The sequence below is a fragment of the Formica exsecta genome, unplaced genomic scaffold (genome assembly GCF_003651465.1).
Source record: "Formica exsecta isolate Colony F162 unplaced genomic scaffold, ASM365146v1 scaffold591, whole genome shotgun sequence".
Taxonomy (NCBI): Eukaryota; Metazoa; Arthropoda; class Insecta; order Hymenoptera; family Formicidae; genus Formica; species Formica exsecta.
In genome coordinates this window covers 764,624-779,984 of record NW_021853185.1, presented here as the reverse complement: position 1 = coordinate 779,984, position 15,361 = coordinate 764,624, and the positions used below count along the sequence as shown (strand labels likewise).

At 37.2% G+C, this 15,361-nt stretch overlaps 1 protein-coding gene across 1 annotated transcript in view; it reads left to right on the top strand.

Moving 5' to 3' along the window:
- LOC115242388 (diacylglycerol O-acyltransferase 1) overlaps positions 1-15,361 on the top strand; it is an 89,210-nt gene that overhangs the window by 36,540 nt on the left and 37,309 nt on the right. Inside the window, exon 5 of the mRNA XM_029818643.1 lies at positions 2,932-3,040. Coding sequence (XP_029674503.1) covers positions 2,932-3,040 — 109 coding nt within the window. The remainder of the gene's footprint in view (positions 1-2,931; positions 3,041-15,361) is intronic.

Below are 15,361 nucleotides of genomic sequence, written 5' to 3'. Positions count from 1 at the left end.
TGGCGATAGGATCGGCTCACGTAGTAATTACCACTCACTGATTAATCGCCGGCCGCTAATTGACTAATAATTCGGCTAATGACGAACGCATAATTACAACGTTGTATGAATAATTCGGCTGACGCGGGGCTCGCGCAGTCTCGTATGAATAATATGTAGCAAATTAATACTCAGAACTAACATATCGCGCGCGTGGATAACTTCTGCTCGCGTTTTCGCATGCATTCGCGATCATTTACGTGATCGCGCTTACATTCGAATGAAATTGTCGGATTTTATTATGCGAGTCGCTCGTGTGCTATTGATTCCGTTTGATAATTTAACGCACAGTTATCTCATGGCACGGAAAACTTATCGGTCACGTTCGCTTGCAAACTGTATTTTTAACTGTTTTGTCAACCATCAACAATGTGATATGCGGCGCATTTGTAGTAAAGATATGATGACTTCTGTGATAAATGTATCCATTTTCAGAATATAGGGTTTTGTCTTTATTCAGCATTTGTACACGCTTGCGCTTATCTTTAGCAAAAAATGGCGCAGATTAATATTTTATGTAACTAAAGAATTATTTTTATTTATTAATTAAAAAATAATTATTTTTATTTATTAAAAGATAAAAATTATATTTATTAATTAAAAGATAATTATTTTTATTTATTAATTAAAAGATAAAGCATTATGATAATGAGGATACTAATCAATTTAAAAATTATTTTGGTAACACTTGAATATTGTTTAAATCACGATTAAGTTTACTGATTTTCAGCAAAAATTTTTTTGTTACTAAAAATTATGTTTCTTACATTTGTATACGTGATAATAAATTCTTGTCATTAATTTCGTCGTTTCTGTATGATACGGTATTAAATCCGTTTTAACATGTTCAAAAGAATACAAAAATTGTGTTAATTCTACTTTTTGTGTGTCGGGAATCTGCGATGTGTATTGCTGCATAAATGTTTAGACGTACGCCGGTCTCCGTAAATTCATGGTATTCTTTTGTGCGACATAATTGGGTCAAGCGCTCCGTAAATATTTGACCGAACAGAAAACGTGCTTTCTGTGTTCCATATTGTTATGCGAATGCTGGGTGATTTCTAAATCGCAAGAGGGTTTTAACCTTTAACTGCGTGATATCGCTTGTTACATATTTTTCAAATTTCATTATTTTAAATATATGTATATGTTATAAGTGCGTGCGCGTTTTTCTACCGGTAAATTTTTAGTTGTTAAATTTTTACAGTTGTTACAAATCAGATTTAAATAATTTTAAAAGACTTGAGTTCTTTGTGTGATATAACTGGTTTGAAAATTCTAAAATTATAAATCTCTTTAATATCTTATCTCCCGCGACTGTAGCTCATTAATTAGTTCAGATTTCGGCAGACAATGTGCTTTCGACGAAGAGAAATTTCTTCTTAACTATCCTCTGAAGATCTCGTGCATTCTTCGCCGGTTAAGTTTCGAAGAAGCTGTAAAACTGCATTCTTTATGGAATCTATTCTAAACCCCTAGGGGGGATAATTAGTTCAGGATACAAAACTTTACGAAGTACGAGGATGCAAATAAGAAGGGCGCTATTGTTTTTGCAGCTGAGGCTGCAATGCGCGACGCAGAAGCGAAAATATTTTCCGGACGAGCGAATGTTTCTCACCGCCAACATCGAGACGTTTGTTTTCGCGCCATGATAACTTGCCGGTGATAAATCACGTTCATGCGATACTTTGTCAAACGGATCCGACAGTGCGTTTAAATAATTAACCTTTTGTTCCAGACGGGTGCGTAATTTTTTATTGAATCCTATATAACAGGCGCGGAGCCAACTGTGCGATCTCACGAATGAAATACCGTGTTTCAATTTTGCGAACGTTGTGATGACGGCCGTGATTTGTACGTTTTTTTGTAACATATTTTATTCTGCTAATTAATCTCGTGATAATCTTACGTTTTGAATATTTAAAGCAATTACGTTTGCACACATACAGGCTTTTATCCTTTGCTAAAGTAATGTTTATTTATAAGCGCTGTTCGTATTTGAATTGGATTCAAGAGTAATCTTAAATGAAAATTAACTTCTGCATGGTTACGATATTTGTCTAAAAATTTTATTTTTATAAAAAGATAAAACCAAAGAATAATTATTTATACTTTTATGTTGAGAATAAAAGGAAAATATTTCATTAATATAATAGATAGTAAAAAATTCGCTTGAATTCCATCAATTCATCATCCACATCGTAACGAGTTACGTAGGTTTAAATAATCCACTTTTGTTATAACGTTTAACTTTTCGTAAATTTTACCGCAGGCCGCCGCGGATTACATCTCGGTTCCGATACATCACGCATACCAACATAGCGATGTGATTTACACATATCCAGAATCCCATAGGTTTTCAACCGAGCACGTTGGAAGCGTAAACAGAAAAATATTTGCTTGACGAAATATAAAATTATAAATATATCAACGCAAAACTTATTTAACTGTAATAATCTTTCATTGTTTTTGCACGATATGTTTTTCATGATACAATGTTTTTCATCACGTTTAATTATTTACATTGACATTTATGCAATTAATAATCTTTTGCGATTATATACACACAAATACATAGGTATATATATATATATATATATATATAAGCTTGCGCGAAGCGATGACTGACAGACTGACACGTAACGTCATTGGTGGATGTTGCGATCAGCGACAATAACTGTATATATGTATGTTTTTATACTAGTTTTTATTTTCTCTTTCTTTATCTTCCTAATTGCTTTTAATTTGCGACAGAAAATTGTACTTACTCTCATAACAGTGTTCATCATTTTAGTTTCTTCGTCATCACTTTCGCATTCGCGATATACACTGCGTGTTGTGTGCAAGTCACTTCCTGTCATAACTTGTGTATCTTTTTATTTTGTGTCGCAGAATATCATAGCTCACGGCCCAGGGATGGTGTTCCACGTCATAAACCTCATCGTGACGGTACTGATGCCGATGGTGGTCATTCACGTGAAGGATTCCGGATTCAGTCTGGGTAAGTGCCATTTTACGTATCGTTTTATCCGCGAATTTTTCGTGCGTGTACTCACAACACGCGATATTACTTATTTCATGGCACCGCGGCAAGGGATCGATTGGAATAACGTACGGAATATGTGTAAGTAATGCCCTCGAGTTATCTCGTTTCGCGATTAGAATAATACTAGCGTCGTCATGCACGTGAAGAGGTGCCGGTTTACGCAGTCACTCACCGCGATTTGAAACTATTCATGACATTCACCAGCCCCGCTTATCGCGCGAATACATTTTTTTCACATGACACATAATTAATTCTCAACCCGCTCACGCACTTTCCTGGTGTATGTATGTCATTCATATGTGTCTGCAAGCATATACAAGAGCATCATTCATAAAAGTGTTAACGCGAGCAAATTCTCGTATAACAGAGTATATAGCTTTTTATCAAACAGCATGTTTTTCTAATTATATTGCGGAATATTGTAATTTATGAAACACTCAAAAACCACTCCAGTGTTATTATTTTCAATAGATTATATATACATTATCATTACGTGAAAAATTCAGGCATATATAGACGAAATAATTAATTTTTAATTGTCCTGCATTTCTACATTCATTTCGGAGTACCACGTTCATTCTCAGAGGAGAGACATATCAAAAATTGCCGTGTCAAAAATTCTATCTAAATGCAATATGTATGGTTATCCGCGCAAATCGATGCATCGGGAAATGCCGCGGAGGATCGTAGAATTCGCATGCAAATGCAATTACTTTGTAGTCTCTATATTACACGCTTTAATTCTGAATTTTTACATAGAAAGCGCGAGATATCGAAGTTTGTTTAATCTCATCTTGGAGTGCTCGTCATCAATTAAATGAGAGATCTAACCAAAATCTTATTTTTTTCCTCACAGATTATATGTCATAGTCTCTTTTTGTTTGAAGAAAAGTAATTAAAACGTGACTGCGTTTGCGAGCACTAAAACAGTAGCGCGCGCTTGTCTAATTAAAAGGATTTAAATTAATTCTCATGGAGCAGACGCACTTCGTAAGCGAGCGATCGATTCGATAGGTGTATTGTCGCGCGCGGCGATCTAATTTCCTTTTTCAATCTGAATAACGAGTAATCACAAAGAAAAGTTAGAACTTTATGAAAAATCTCGCCCCAACTTTAATTAAAAGATCTTTAATCGCAGTCGGCCAAAGACACCGAGCTGTAATAAGTCGGTGTTTTTCCGGTAATCTCGTTCGACATTATATTTATAATATTTCTGTCATTTACATATTTTATATATATTTATATATATATATAAATAATCGAGTAATCATTGATTTGTGAATAGTAAGAGATAAACGAGTTTTGGCGAGTTAAAATGTAAGAAATACATAAATGACGTTTATAGACATTTAGAATATATATTTATATATATATATATATATAATTACAAATAAATAGTCGTGAAAGAGTTCTCACCAGTTTTTCGAACGAAACGAATCGTATGCTCCTTTTGATATTCGTAAAAATATTCGAAGTGAATCTTGTATTGCCAACTTTATACTGTTATCGAGTAGTATCTCTATCGTCCGCTTTTTACGACGTTTCGGCGAGGCCGAAGAAAATATTGATTCCGTCGATATTCGACCGTCACTCGTCTACGATATGGTCGATGGCACGACGAGAGACAAGATTTGCCGATCGATCGCAGTTTGAATAAAACGTGGAGAATGCGGGCTTGCGAAGAATAGTATTGTCAGAACTCGTAGCATCAACAAAGAAAGATGTTTCAATTTCATGAAAGATACATCTTTCTTAACTGTGTGTTCATATAGAAACTCTATATTAGATATTTTCAGTTTTCGATAGATAACCTGATAAATATTCAAAGACACGCACGAAAAAAAATTGGATAAAATTCGAAATAAGCGTTATTTTTTTCTTCAAAATGCGAAAGAATGAATTAATTCTTCATCTCTGTTAGTTTTGCAACTATCATAATTGTCGATGTTAATTAGAAGTTTTATGACAGTTTTATGAAATTTCGACTATAAACATTATATACGAATATTCACGAAAACATTAAGACATTAAATTACGAATATGTAATTTAAAGTTCGTGAGCGTAGAAAGTTTTTAGTCGTTTCTCGTGGTCGCGATTTCATACCAGAGAACTCGCAGATTGAACGAATGACAATGAAACTTCAAAGTTGGATCGAAGCTTTTGAACTTCGACAGGAGAACATATGACCTCCTATCATCGGAGATACAGTGTAGCCGAAGGTGAAGGATCGTCATGCTTCAAACTCCGTTAGATTTACCTCGCTACTACGAAACTGGAAGTGTTACCGTTCTTGTGGATATTGGAACATTTGAAAACTCGTTATCTAAATAATCATGATAGTTAAAAGTTGAATATTGTAAATTGATACGAAGTATAACAACTATATAACAAGGTTTAGGTCTAGAGATAATGTACATATTGAAGATAGTAAAGGAATTAATAATACCAATAATATATATATATATATAAATTAATTGCGTATCATTTGTAATAACAGAAAATATTAGAAAAAAAATAAGCAAAAAAGCTTGATAAAATTTGCAATCTTAACTATATATAAAATATTTGCATATGATCAGAATAAACAAGAAAAGATTGTTTAAAAAGACGCTAGTCAGACACAGGATATAATAGTTGAGAAGAAAACAGTTCTCGGCAAACATCTACAAACCTTTGACGCCCAAGAAATTTTTAAGAGCCTTATTCTTCTTTTATTTTTGCTCGTAAATCGTCGGGGACGGGCATCCTGAGAGAATTCTCGTTGGTGTGAATGCATCTTTACATCCCGGCTCGCGTAAAGACTTCAAGAGACCCCCAGTGTCTACATGAGTGAATATACTTTTGAGTGCACACCCTTGTATACGTCGCATGTTGAGGGGTTGAGCATCCCGGGCAAAAGAGCGACGAGGAATACTACCGGCGATGGAAAGAGAAAAAGAGAGAGGGAGAGATAGACAGACAGACAGACCGAGAAATGAGAGAGAGAGAGAGAGACTTCTTTTGAGAGAGTGAGAATCGTCCGCCCGGGTACTTGAACCAACCAAGCCACTGTACTCCCGTTCGCGAAGCGTACTCGGTTACGGCAAGTTTTAAGAAGCGCTTATGCGGACCAAACTCGTGCGAATCTTTGCCTTTCTCGTTGCGGTTTCTAACTTTCTTCTGCGTTTTTATGTTATCGATATGAAAAGATTTAACGGTGAATTCGTTTTAAGTGGCGACGTATACATTGTTTTCTTTTGTATCGGAAAATCCTTCCTTGATCGATCGTATGCTATAATATTCTTTTTATTGATTATATTATTGTTGTTTATTTTTTACATAATGATAATATGTCAATCTGCAGTTACTAAGGGAATTTCGCTTTAATAAAAAAATTAATTCTATTTTTACATTTACCGATAATTCGCTACTAAATATCTCGTTAAATTTTCCCTGATTTTGCCTGTCCGTTATTTCGACATTGTCCGTTTCCACTTCGATAATTGTCGTTGTCACGTACACTCAGTGCAGCGTTTTTTTTTTTTTTTCTAAACGCGGGTATCGAATGATTTAATTCTCTCGGTCGGGCTTTTCGTCCGGTCAAACCACGTAGTTAAAACACGCGAAATTACAGTGAGAGGAAGGAGCGAAGAGAAGCGCGACATGTAGCACCTTGCCGTCGACTGCCGTAATTACGACGGTCCATGCGAAAACATCGACGACCATCGGACGTTGAATTTCGCTCATTCGGAAATGTTCCTATATCGACTGACGAGCACGTTGCACTTTTTTTTTTCTATTGATACTGCGAAACGTGACACCCGATAGAAACGCGACATGGACCCGCACCTTTCGACCGTCTGGCTTTCTCGCTTCCTCCCCTCGGTCTCTCTGTATACGCGCCTCGTTGTCGCTCTCGAAGCCGCACTCATCCACTCGCATTTTCCCGCGCCGCTCGCGCAATAGCCGCAAACGCAGTAAAAGGCGTCGAGTGTTTACCACAGTTAAGTGGTACCATATTGTCGTATAAAGAGGGCCCTCGTCTTCCGTTTGACGATTGGACGCACATATCGATGTAAATCAATCGCACAATTGTATGATGACGCGTCGAAAGCTTCGTTCACCGGAAATAAAATTATATAAAAGCTATTGTCAATGGCAATTATCCGATTAAGTTGATTAAAGATATATTTTTTTAGATAACACACACATATATGCTATACATAAATATTTTTAGAGAATCCTAAACATATCGAGTTTTTGTCAGAAAACTGCAGTAGAAAAATCGTATAGTGGTCAGACATGCGAATAAAAAACTTTTGTATCGATCTCTAATTAATGTCTCTTTGATTGAAAGACGAACAAATATGATTTGTGTCACATTTTATTCGCTAATGAGATGTACGAAACCATTATTAAATTAATCCAGATTATAAAAATTGGCTTGATAAAAACATGAAAAACTTCTTGCTTATGGTTTATATTCCGTGTTCTTTTTGTTAAAATATATTTTAATTAAGTTCTTTAAACATGTATTTTAATCAATAGAAGTCTTGTATTTGATTTATTCTGATAATACTTTGATTTACGCTATTTTATTCAAGTTCTTAATGACGTAATATTATATGTTAACATAATAAAAATTTAGATCTTTTATTTCTTATTAAATTCGCGATTTCTATTACATATTTTTTATTAAGATTTGAAGTCCCCCAATATTGCTGATATTTTTTCTTGCTTTCGATTATTGACGACTATCCATCTCGTTGTGATAACTCCCATGCACCCGACGCGAGTGCGAATTCAGTCACCCGAAATTACCGGTCCCCCCTCGTGATACTCGCAAATTCTTGCTGCACACTCTTCGCGGCGAGCTGTCACGAGCAAGCGGATATACTCGAACATATAACCCGGGCGTTCTAATAATTCTCTGCCTCTACGCTTTCAATTTCGCAGTCGATCCATAAATTCGCCTCCGTGGTGCGCACTTCGCGCACGCACCTCGCAGCCATGTGTAAAGGTTGGTTCATACATATCCGCGACACGACATGGATTGATGCTGGTACTGACCATGACAAAAAACGAGAAAATTCATATTTATCGATGTTATTATTATCGGAGATGGATAAAAAAAATGTAAGTCCTATCCTATTTTAGTCTCGTGCCGATGACACGCGTTCTGAGGTGTGCTGTACGTGTGTATGGACCTTAAGAGTTTGCATTTACCGGGACGATCTACCCTTTCGGATACGCTAACGTGACGCTGTAACGAGTGCCACGTAAAATCTCGGCGCGACGGCAGCCGCCAGTTGGAAATGCAATATTGCATCTCGCGGAACAAAGGCCGCGGTTGAAACTCTTTCGCGAATTAGGGCAGACGGACGTTTATTCTGCGCGTTTCTTGTTTACGCAATGTTAGCGTTAACGTTTGCGAACGGAAACGTCTTTGCCGTATATTATTACGGTCTCGTGAAGCGATATTTCCGGTTGTCGCGGCATCCGTTTCGCCAATGCTAATCCTAACATGAATAAGTAAATAGGCAAAAAGAATTCTGTTACGTATAAAATCGGTGCTTTATTAACATTTTTATAGCTTTTTGATAACATTATATTTTTCTATATTAGAGGAATGTGTTAAAAATGCTCAATTTTCTTTAAGTATAGACTTAACATAACACTCGAAACACAGATGGAGGGATGAATGTTTTTTATTTCTCCAACAAGATAAATAAAACTCACGGTTCTCGTTTTTTATATGATAATAATACAATGTATGAAATTAATACGATTTTTGAGCTTATTAAATTTGCTGTGGGTATGAGGTTATATATTTGATCGTAATTAGAGAAACGCATATTTTTACAAGCGTCGTTTTATATGCATGCGCGATGCGGTCTTGAGAGGAAGGGTTTAGATGAAGCTCGTCGCGCTTTTCTGACAAGTATGACAGAAGCTGCGCGGAGGTAGAAGCTTTACGTGAAACGGAAATTATGTTCGAACGTAGCCGGAAGCGCGAATAGGCGGACGCCTTTCCGCGAATTTTGAATAACAAATCGGGGTCCGCTACCTAATTCGACCAGACTCCCCCTCCCTCTTTTCTCTGTCCGGCTCCCAAGAGAGAACGGGTCGGGCGGAATAACTACTTCGTTATTATGCTTTAATCTACCGGCGTCTACTTCAGCAAATGAGAACTTCCGCCAGTGAATAACGCGAGAAGTCTGCTTGGGATTAATTTCTGTCCTGTATGCAGTAAATATTTTACGCTTTTCGTCGCGAGCGACGAATCTTTTTTAAGGAAGGAAATACTTATTCGAGGATGATCCTTGATAATTAAACACATTTTCTGATTTAAAAAATGAATTTTAAAAAATACAATTACACGATTCTGACGCTGACATGATTCTAAGTCTTTAGAAAAGTGAACTTGCAGTTGCTTTTTCTCTCATCAACTCACAGCCCCGTTATCAGGTCGCCTTTCCTTACCACATCACCCGCGAACGCCTCGTAGACTCTGGTGCTCTTTGGAATTACAAATTATGCAGCAGCAGTTCTTCGGCGAGAGCCAGTTCTCCTCCGATGAGTTCCACCGGAATTACAAATTGCACGTCCAGACACTCGGTACTCTGTGTACAGAAGGGTCGCGCGGAAGCGCTGAAGGATACTGTTGGTTTAGGCAGGAACGGACGGAGTAGGTTGGAACAAAGATGCGCGAGAGTGAATCAGATTCGAGTTTCTCCCAGAGTCTCGTGCGATCGACGTGGAAAGCTTGACGTGGAAGATTGCTCATCAGAATGTTTGTACCTCTACGAGGGTTACGGGAGGTGCTGGTATGTAAACATGAATTGAGGGAGTGATAAAATGATTGATTTTTCGAAAATAGCACACGGCGTAGAAAATGGATGTGGACGAAATTTCACGGTTGACAATGGCATTCTTTATTTTCGGAAAATGTCCATGAAGATTGGTGCCCAACTAAAGATTTCGTCTGCTATAATCAGCGCTGAATCCGCATACTGAGGCCGCAAACATCGGGGCACTACCATTGTGGAGGAGAAATAGCGAAGCATGAATAAATAATTCATCCTTATCTCGAAGAGCGCTTTGAAGAGATTAATTTGTAATAGAGTACGATAATGAGAGAATTGCTGAAATCAACGATACACATCGAATAATAAACTTTTCTCGCTTGCCTCGATGTTTCATTAATAAAATGTGTTCTGCGAAACTCAGTATATTTTTGCTTAACTAATAAATTTAATTAAAGGAATATTAATTATAAAAAGTAGGCTTTATATATTGATTAATATAATTCAATACAATATAATAATTTTGTGATTTCTATTTTTTAAAATTGGAGATTTAATAAAGACTCCCTTTAATAAGACTCCCTCGACTACTAAAGACTTAAATAAATGCTTATAAAATTAAAGAGTTTTTTTCTTAACTTAAAACTACTGAAGATATAACGGTTACATGGACATAAAAGCAAAAGGGATAAGAGAAAAATATAATATAAAAGCGGTAAATGAAGATACATTAATCCAAGCATTTCTTTATTTTATCACGTAATATAGGCACGTAGTTGTATATTCGCCGAGTTCAAAGGGACATCAAGTCCGTTCGTGATACCGTTAATTTGCTCGAATGCCACTGTTAAACTCGAGAAGCTCGTTCTAGAATTTATAGCAATCAGACGAACCATCGGAACCGTCCCGACAAAGAATGAGAAATATGTTGTGGTATTGATCCATATACTTGTACACTAAGATCACCTTTGACAAGAAAATTAAAAAAGAAGGGAGTTTACAAACACATTCATACATACAGAGCTAGAGGGCAGCAGAAAAAAAAAACGGCAAATAAGGGATACAATTCATCTCGTCGTCTGACGGCGGAGCCTGTTAACGGAGATGCGCAACCAATTTCGTAGATCTCAAACGAGCAGTAGACCCGACGTAGCGTGAAATGTCGCGGGGTAAAGCAAAGAAGATGTCTACGCACACGTGATATTATGTGTGCGTGCAACACCTGTCGCGCTCCAAAATAATCTCCATGTACATTTGTAATCAAAAGATGAACCGAACTTTTGTTACTGTTTGTTTACTTTAGTGATAAAATATATAAGATATAATTTTGTTCTTTTTATCTCTAATTGTATTTATATTATAAATAATATAAATTGTTATATAAAAAAAAAAAACAGAAATTCTTATATAAAAACAGATATATTGAATCTTTGTAAGCGTAAGATTCTTTGCTTTTGAATAACATCAGCGTTACATAAAAATTACAGAGCATGTATGCACTGATGCTATTATGTAAGATAATCCGGTTAAAATTAGGCTACGAGATTGGTTGCCGCATGGATAATGCGGAGAGAAGCATGCTTGCGCGCGTTACAACAGGGACTTCGATGTCGCGGGGAATTCTGTGGAAATGAACGACTCGTTGGTGGATTTCGTGGGTTCGAGTTTGCTGAAGTGAACCCGCTTTTGCCGACGCAACGTCACGGAGAATCACGTCGAAATTTCAGTACACGTAGCCCGTGATGATCTTGGAATATTAATACCGACGGCTATGGCATTGAATTACATTGTTTAATATCATACCGATAGTTTTTAGAATGAAAACTTCCATTCGTAGATTTTTTTAAATATTTTAATGCCGATGTCAACAAAGTTTGATATTCTTAAGTCACTTTGTCGTCGAGATAAATCACGTTACATAACTGTGTGTGCATAATTTTACTATTATAAAAAACTTAAAAAATATATTCGAAATCCGAAGAAACTTCTCTGCTTGATTAACTTAAGTTGATTACTTGGAAAATTGATAGAGGATGAATGAAGTCTACAATTTGTATGATTCGCTCGAAATACGAAACATCTATAAACTAGAGATGTTTCTCCATATTCCTCTCTTACTCTTGCTCCGAACCATCTACTAAAACTTCGAATTAGGAGTTACGTTCAATCTGGATCCTCCACGCATTGTTTCGACGTTACATCGGCGTGCCCCGCGAGTTGCGGCCAAATGCCGTTCGCCTATCCTTGCGAATTCTACAGGATTCTTTTCCGCCGCAAATATCCGAGCGGGCAGTAGCATAGTGAGGATGTCTCGAGAGCGTCTCGCGCGAGAATAGCCCGAATTTCCGCAGGGTTTCGGGTCAGGCCAAGAACGTCGTACCGTGAGTGTTTCGCGCTGCGGATGCGAATGGTGGCTGGATCTCTGATCCTGCGGATAGCGGCCAAGCCGTGACACGATACATCGCGTGAACAATGCACGAGTGCGGTCACTCCCGCGATTCTGGCGTACATTCGAGCGTCTTTACAACGTCTCTGAAGCGTTCCAATTAACGCTTCAACTCCGGACGACTTGTATATCTTCTCCGTTAGGAAGAGAACTTGATGCGTTGAGATAATGGCAAATTCAATTTTGCGAGATTTTTTATTTTGGGAAATATAATTAAAGGAATTTTGCATTTTTTATTTATATCATTTTTTTTATTCGTTAGCTTAATTATACTTTATGCTGACTTATGTAAATAGAAATTATAAATTTGAGCGATACGTTGTCGTAGCCCGTGATGATCTTGGAATATTAATACCGACGGCTATGGCATTGAATTACATTGTTTAATATCATACCGATAGTTTTTAGAATGAAAACTTCCATTCGTAGATTTTTTTAAATATTTTAATGCCGATGTCAACAAAGGGTGATATTCTTAAGTCACTTTGTCGTCGAGATAAATCACGTTACATAACTGTGTGTGCATAATTTTACTATTATAAAAAACTTAAAAAATATATTCGAAATCCGAAGAAACTTCTCTGCTTGATTAACTTAAGTTGATTACTTGGAAAATTGATAGAGGATGAATGAAGTCTACAATTTGTATGATTCGCTCGAAATACGAAACATCTATAAACTAGAGATGTTTCTCCATATTCCTCTCTTACTCTTGCTCCGAACCATCTACTAAAACTTCGAATTAGGAGTTACGTTCAATCTGGATCCTCCACGCATTGTTTCGACGTTACATCGGCGTGCCCCGCGAGTTGCGGCCAAATGCCGTTCGCCTATCCTTGCGAATTCTACAGGATTCTTTTCCGCCGCAAATATCCGAGCGGGCAGTAGCATAGTGAGGATGTCTCGAGAGCGTCTCGCGCGAGAATAGCCCGAATTTCCGCAGGGTTTCGGGTCAGGCCAAGAACGTCGTACCGTGAGTGTTTCGCGCTGCGGATGCGAATGGTGGCTGGATCTCTGATCCTGCGGATAGCGGCCAAGCCGTGACACGATACATCGCGTGAACAATGCACGAGTGCGGTCACTCCCGCGATTCTGGCGTACATTCGAGCGTCTTTACAACGTCTCTGAAGCGTTCCAATTAACGCTTCAACTCCGGACGACTTGTATATCTTCTCCGTTAGGAAGAGAACTTGATGCGTTGAGATAATGGCAAATTCAATTTTGCGAGATTTTTTATTTTGGGAAATATAATTAAGGGAATTTTGCATTTTTTATTTATATCATTTTTTTTTATTTGTTAGCTTAATTATACTTTATGCTGACTTATGTAAATAGAAATTATAAATTTGAGCGATACGTTGTAATCACGATGTATTCCGAATTTTTAATAGATTAGTTACGACATTCGAGAATTGCCTCGAAAGCGGAAATAGCATTACGATTGTGCGTTCGCGAAACGGATGGTATTTTGTACATTTTGCTTGTGCGAGACTAAAAGCGCGCTGCAGCGTGTCAAAAAGTCACAGAAAAATAACATTTTCGACCGGAGATTGAAAATATGGAACGGGAAATGGGGATGGGGTAGAATAAAAACGAGTTCGATGCGCTTGCGTTGGTTGTTCAAGAAGTCTTCCTTTTACGCCAGCTCCGCCAAAAGAGAAACACCCTTCCATTACAAAACGACGAGTCCGATCTGGCGTTCTAGAGTCTATTGACTGCTTGGCAAAAGATAGCGCTCTTTCCCGATAACGTGCGTGTGCGTTCTCCGGTGAAACGCGAATGCGCGCCGACTGCCAGCAAAAGTGCGTATCGCATTAATATCATATTGCAGTTTGAGCTCGATATCACGTCGATAGTAAAGAATCATATCAAATTTATATTGTGCCGGCATTACAGTAATATTAAATGCCGTAACGCTTTATAAATTAATCAAACGAAAATTGATTAGTTAACTTTTGACATCCGCAATAAAATCAAATAAACAACTGGAGTCTTGATCTCTATGTTTATTATTTTTAATCATTTTAGGCATCGAATCTATCATTCTGTCGAAAAAAACTTGTATAGAATAGCCAATTGCAAGTCTCGGTGGCAAGATTCTGCGCGCAGTAGACATGCGTGTAGATGTGCTTGAAACGAATGCGTGCCGTCTGCCAAAATCCTTCTTCACGTACGGTAGCCCGGCGAGGTGATTACATCCCTGTGCCAACTGGATACCGTGCCAGAATCAGGGATCTTGAAAGATCGGGGGATGGCGATAGAACGAGCGAAGAAATTGTCAGGACATAAGTAGGGAATTACACGTGCCGAGTGAATTATGAGCGGCGATCGGTCCCGAAATACATACGCCTGTATAAAAGGTAAAAGGCCCCCGAGACGACAAATCGGGGAACAAATTTATCGCTCGCATCCGGCCGGATATCGTCGAAAATAAAGAGCTTTGCCACTCGCATGGCACCGCTCGAGGGAGAAACTTACGTTGCGTCGTGAATTGTTTGCGACTTCTTCGCGGACATAACATAAACGGCCGGATATTTGTGCAGATAATAAATTATCTTAATCGATGTGTCTTTAGAAAAATATTTCTAAGTGGCAATGAGAAATGATTCTTATTTGATAACTTATATATAACTTTTAACATGTAATTTTGAGCTTTTTATAAAATTGAAATAAATTGTCTTTATGAATTAAACTTTTTAAAGAGGAACTGGATGGATCAGCTACGTCAAAGTGTGTGTGTTAATAAATTTAATACATTTCTAATACAAAAACTCACGAAAAAAAATTTTTAATTTTTGAACCTCGAAATGTTTTAGATTTATTAACTTTTAACATTGTTGATCCGTCTAATTCTTCTTTTAGTTCATGATTAGAAATTTTAAAACATTAAATATTTTAAGATAATGATATCTGCGATACGAATCTATATCGATGAATATTAAGTTTATATGTGTATTCGTGATAATGCAAGCAAAAATGGAAAGATGAGATAAAATTTGAATATGACAACCAAAATCTGTTGAAAATTATTTTCTTTACAATCG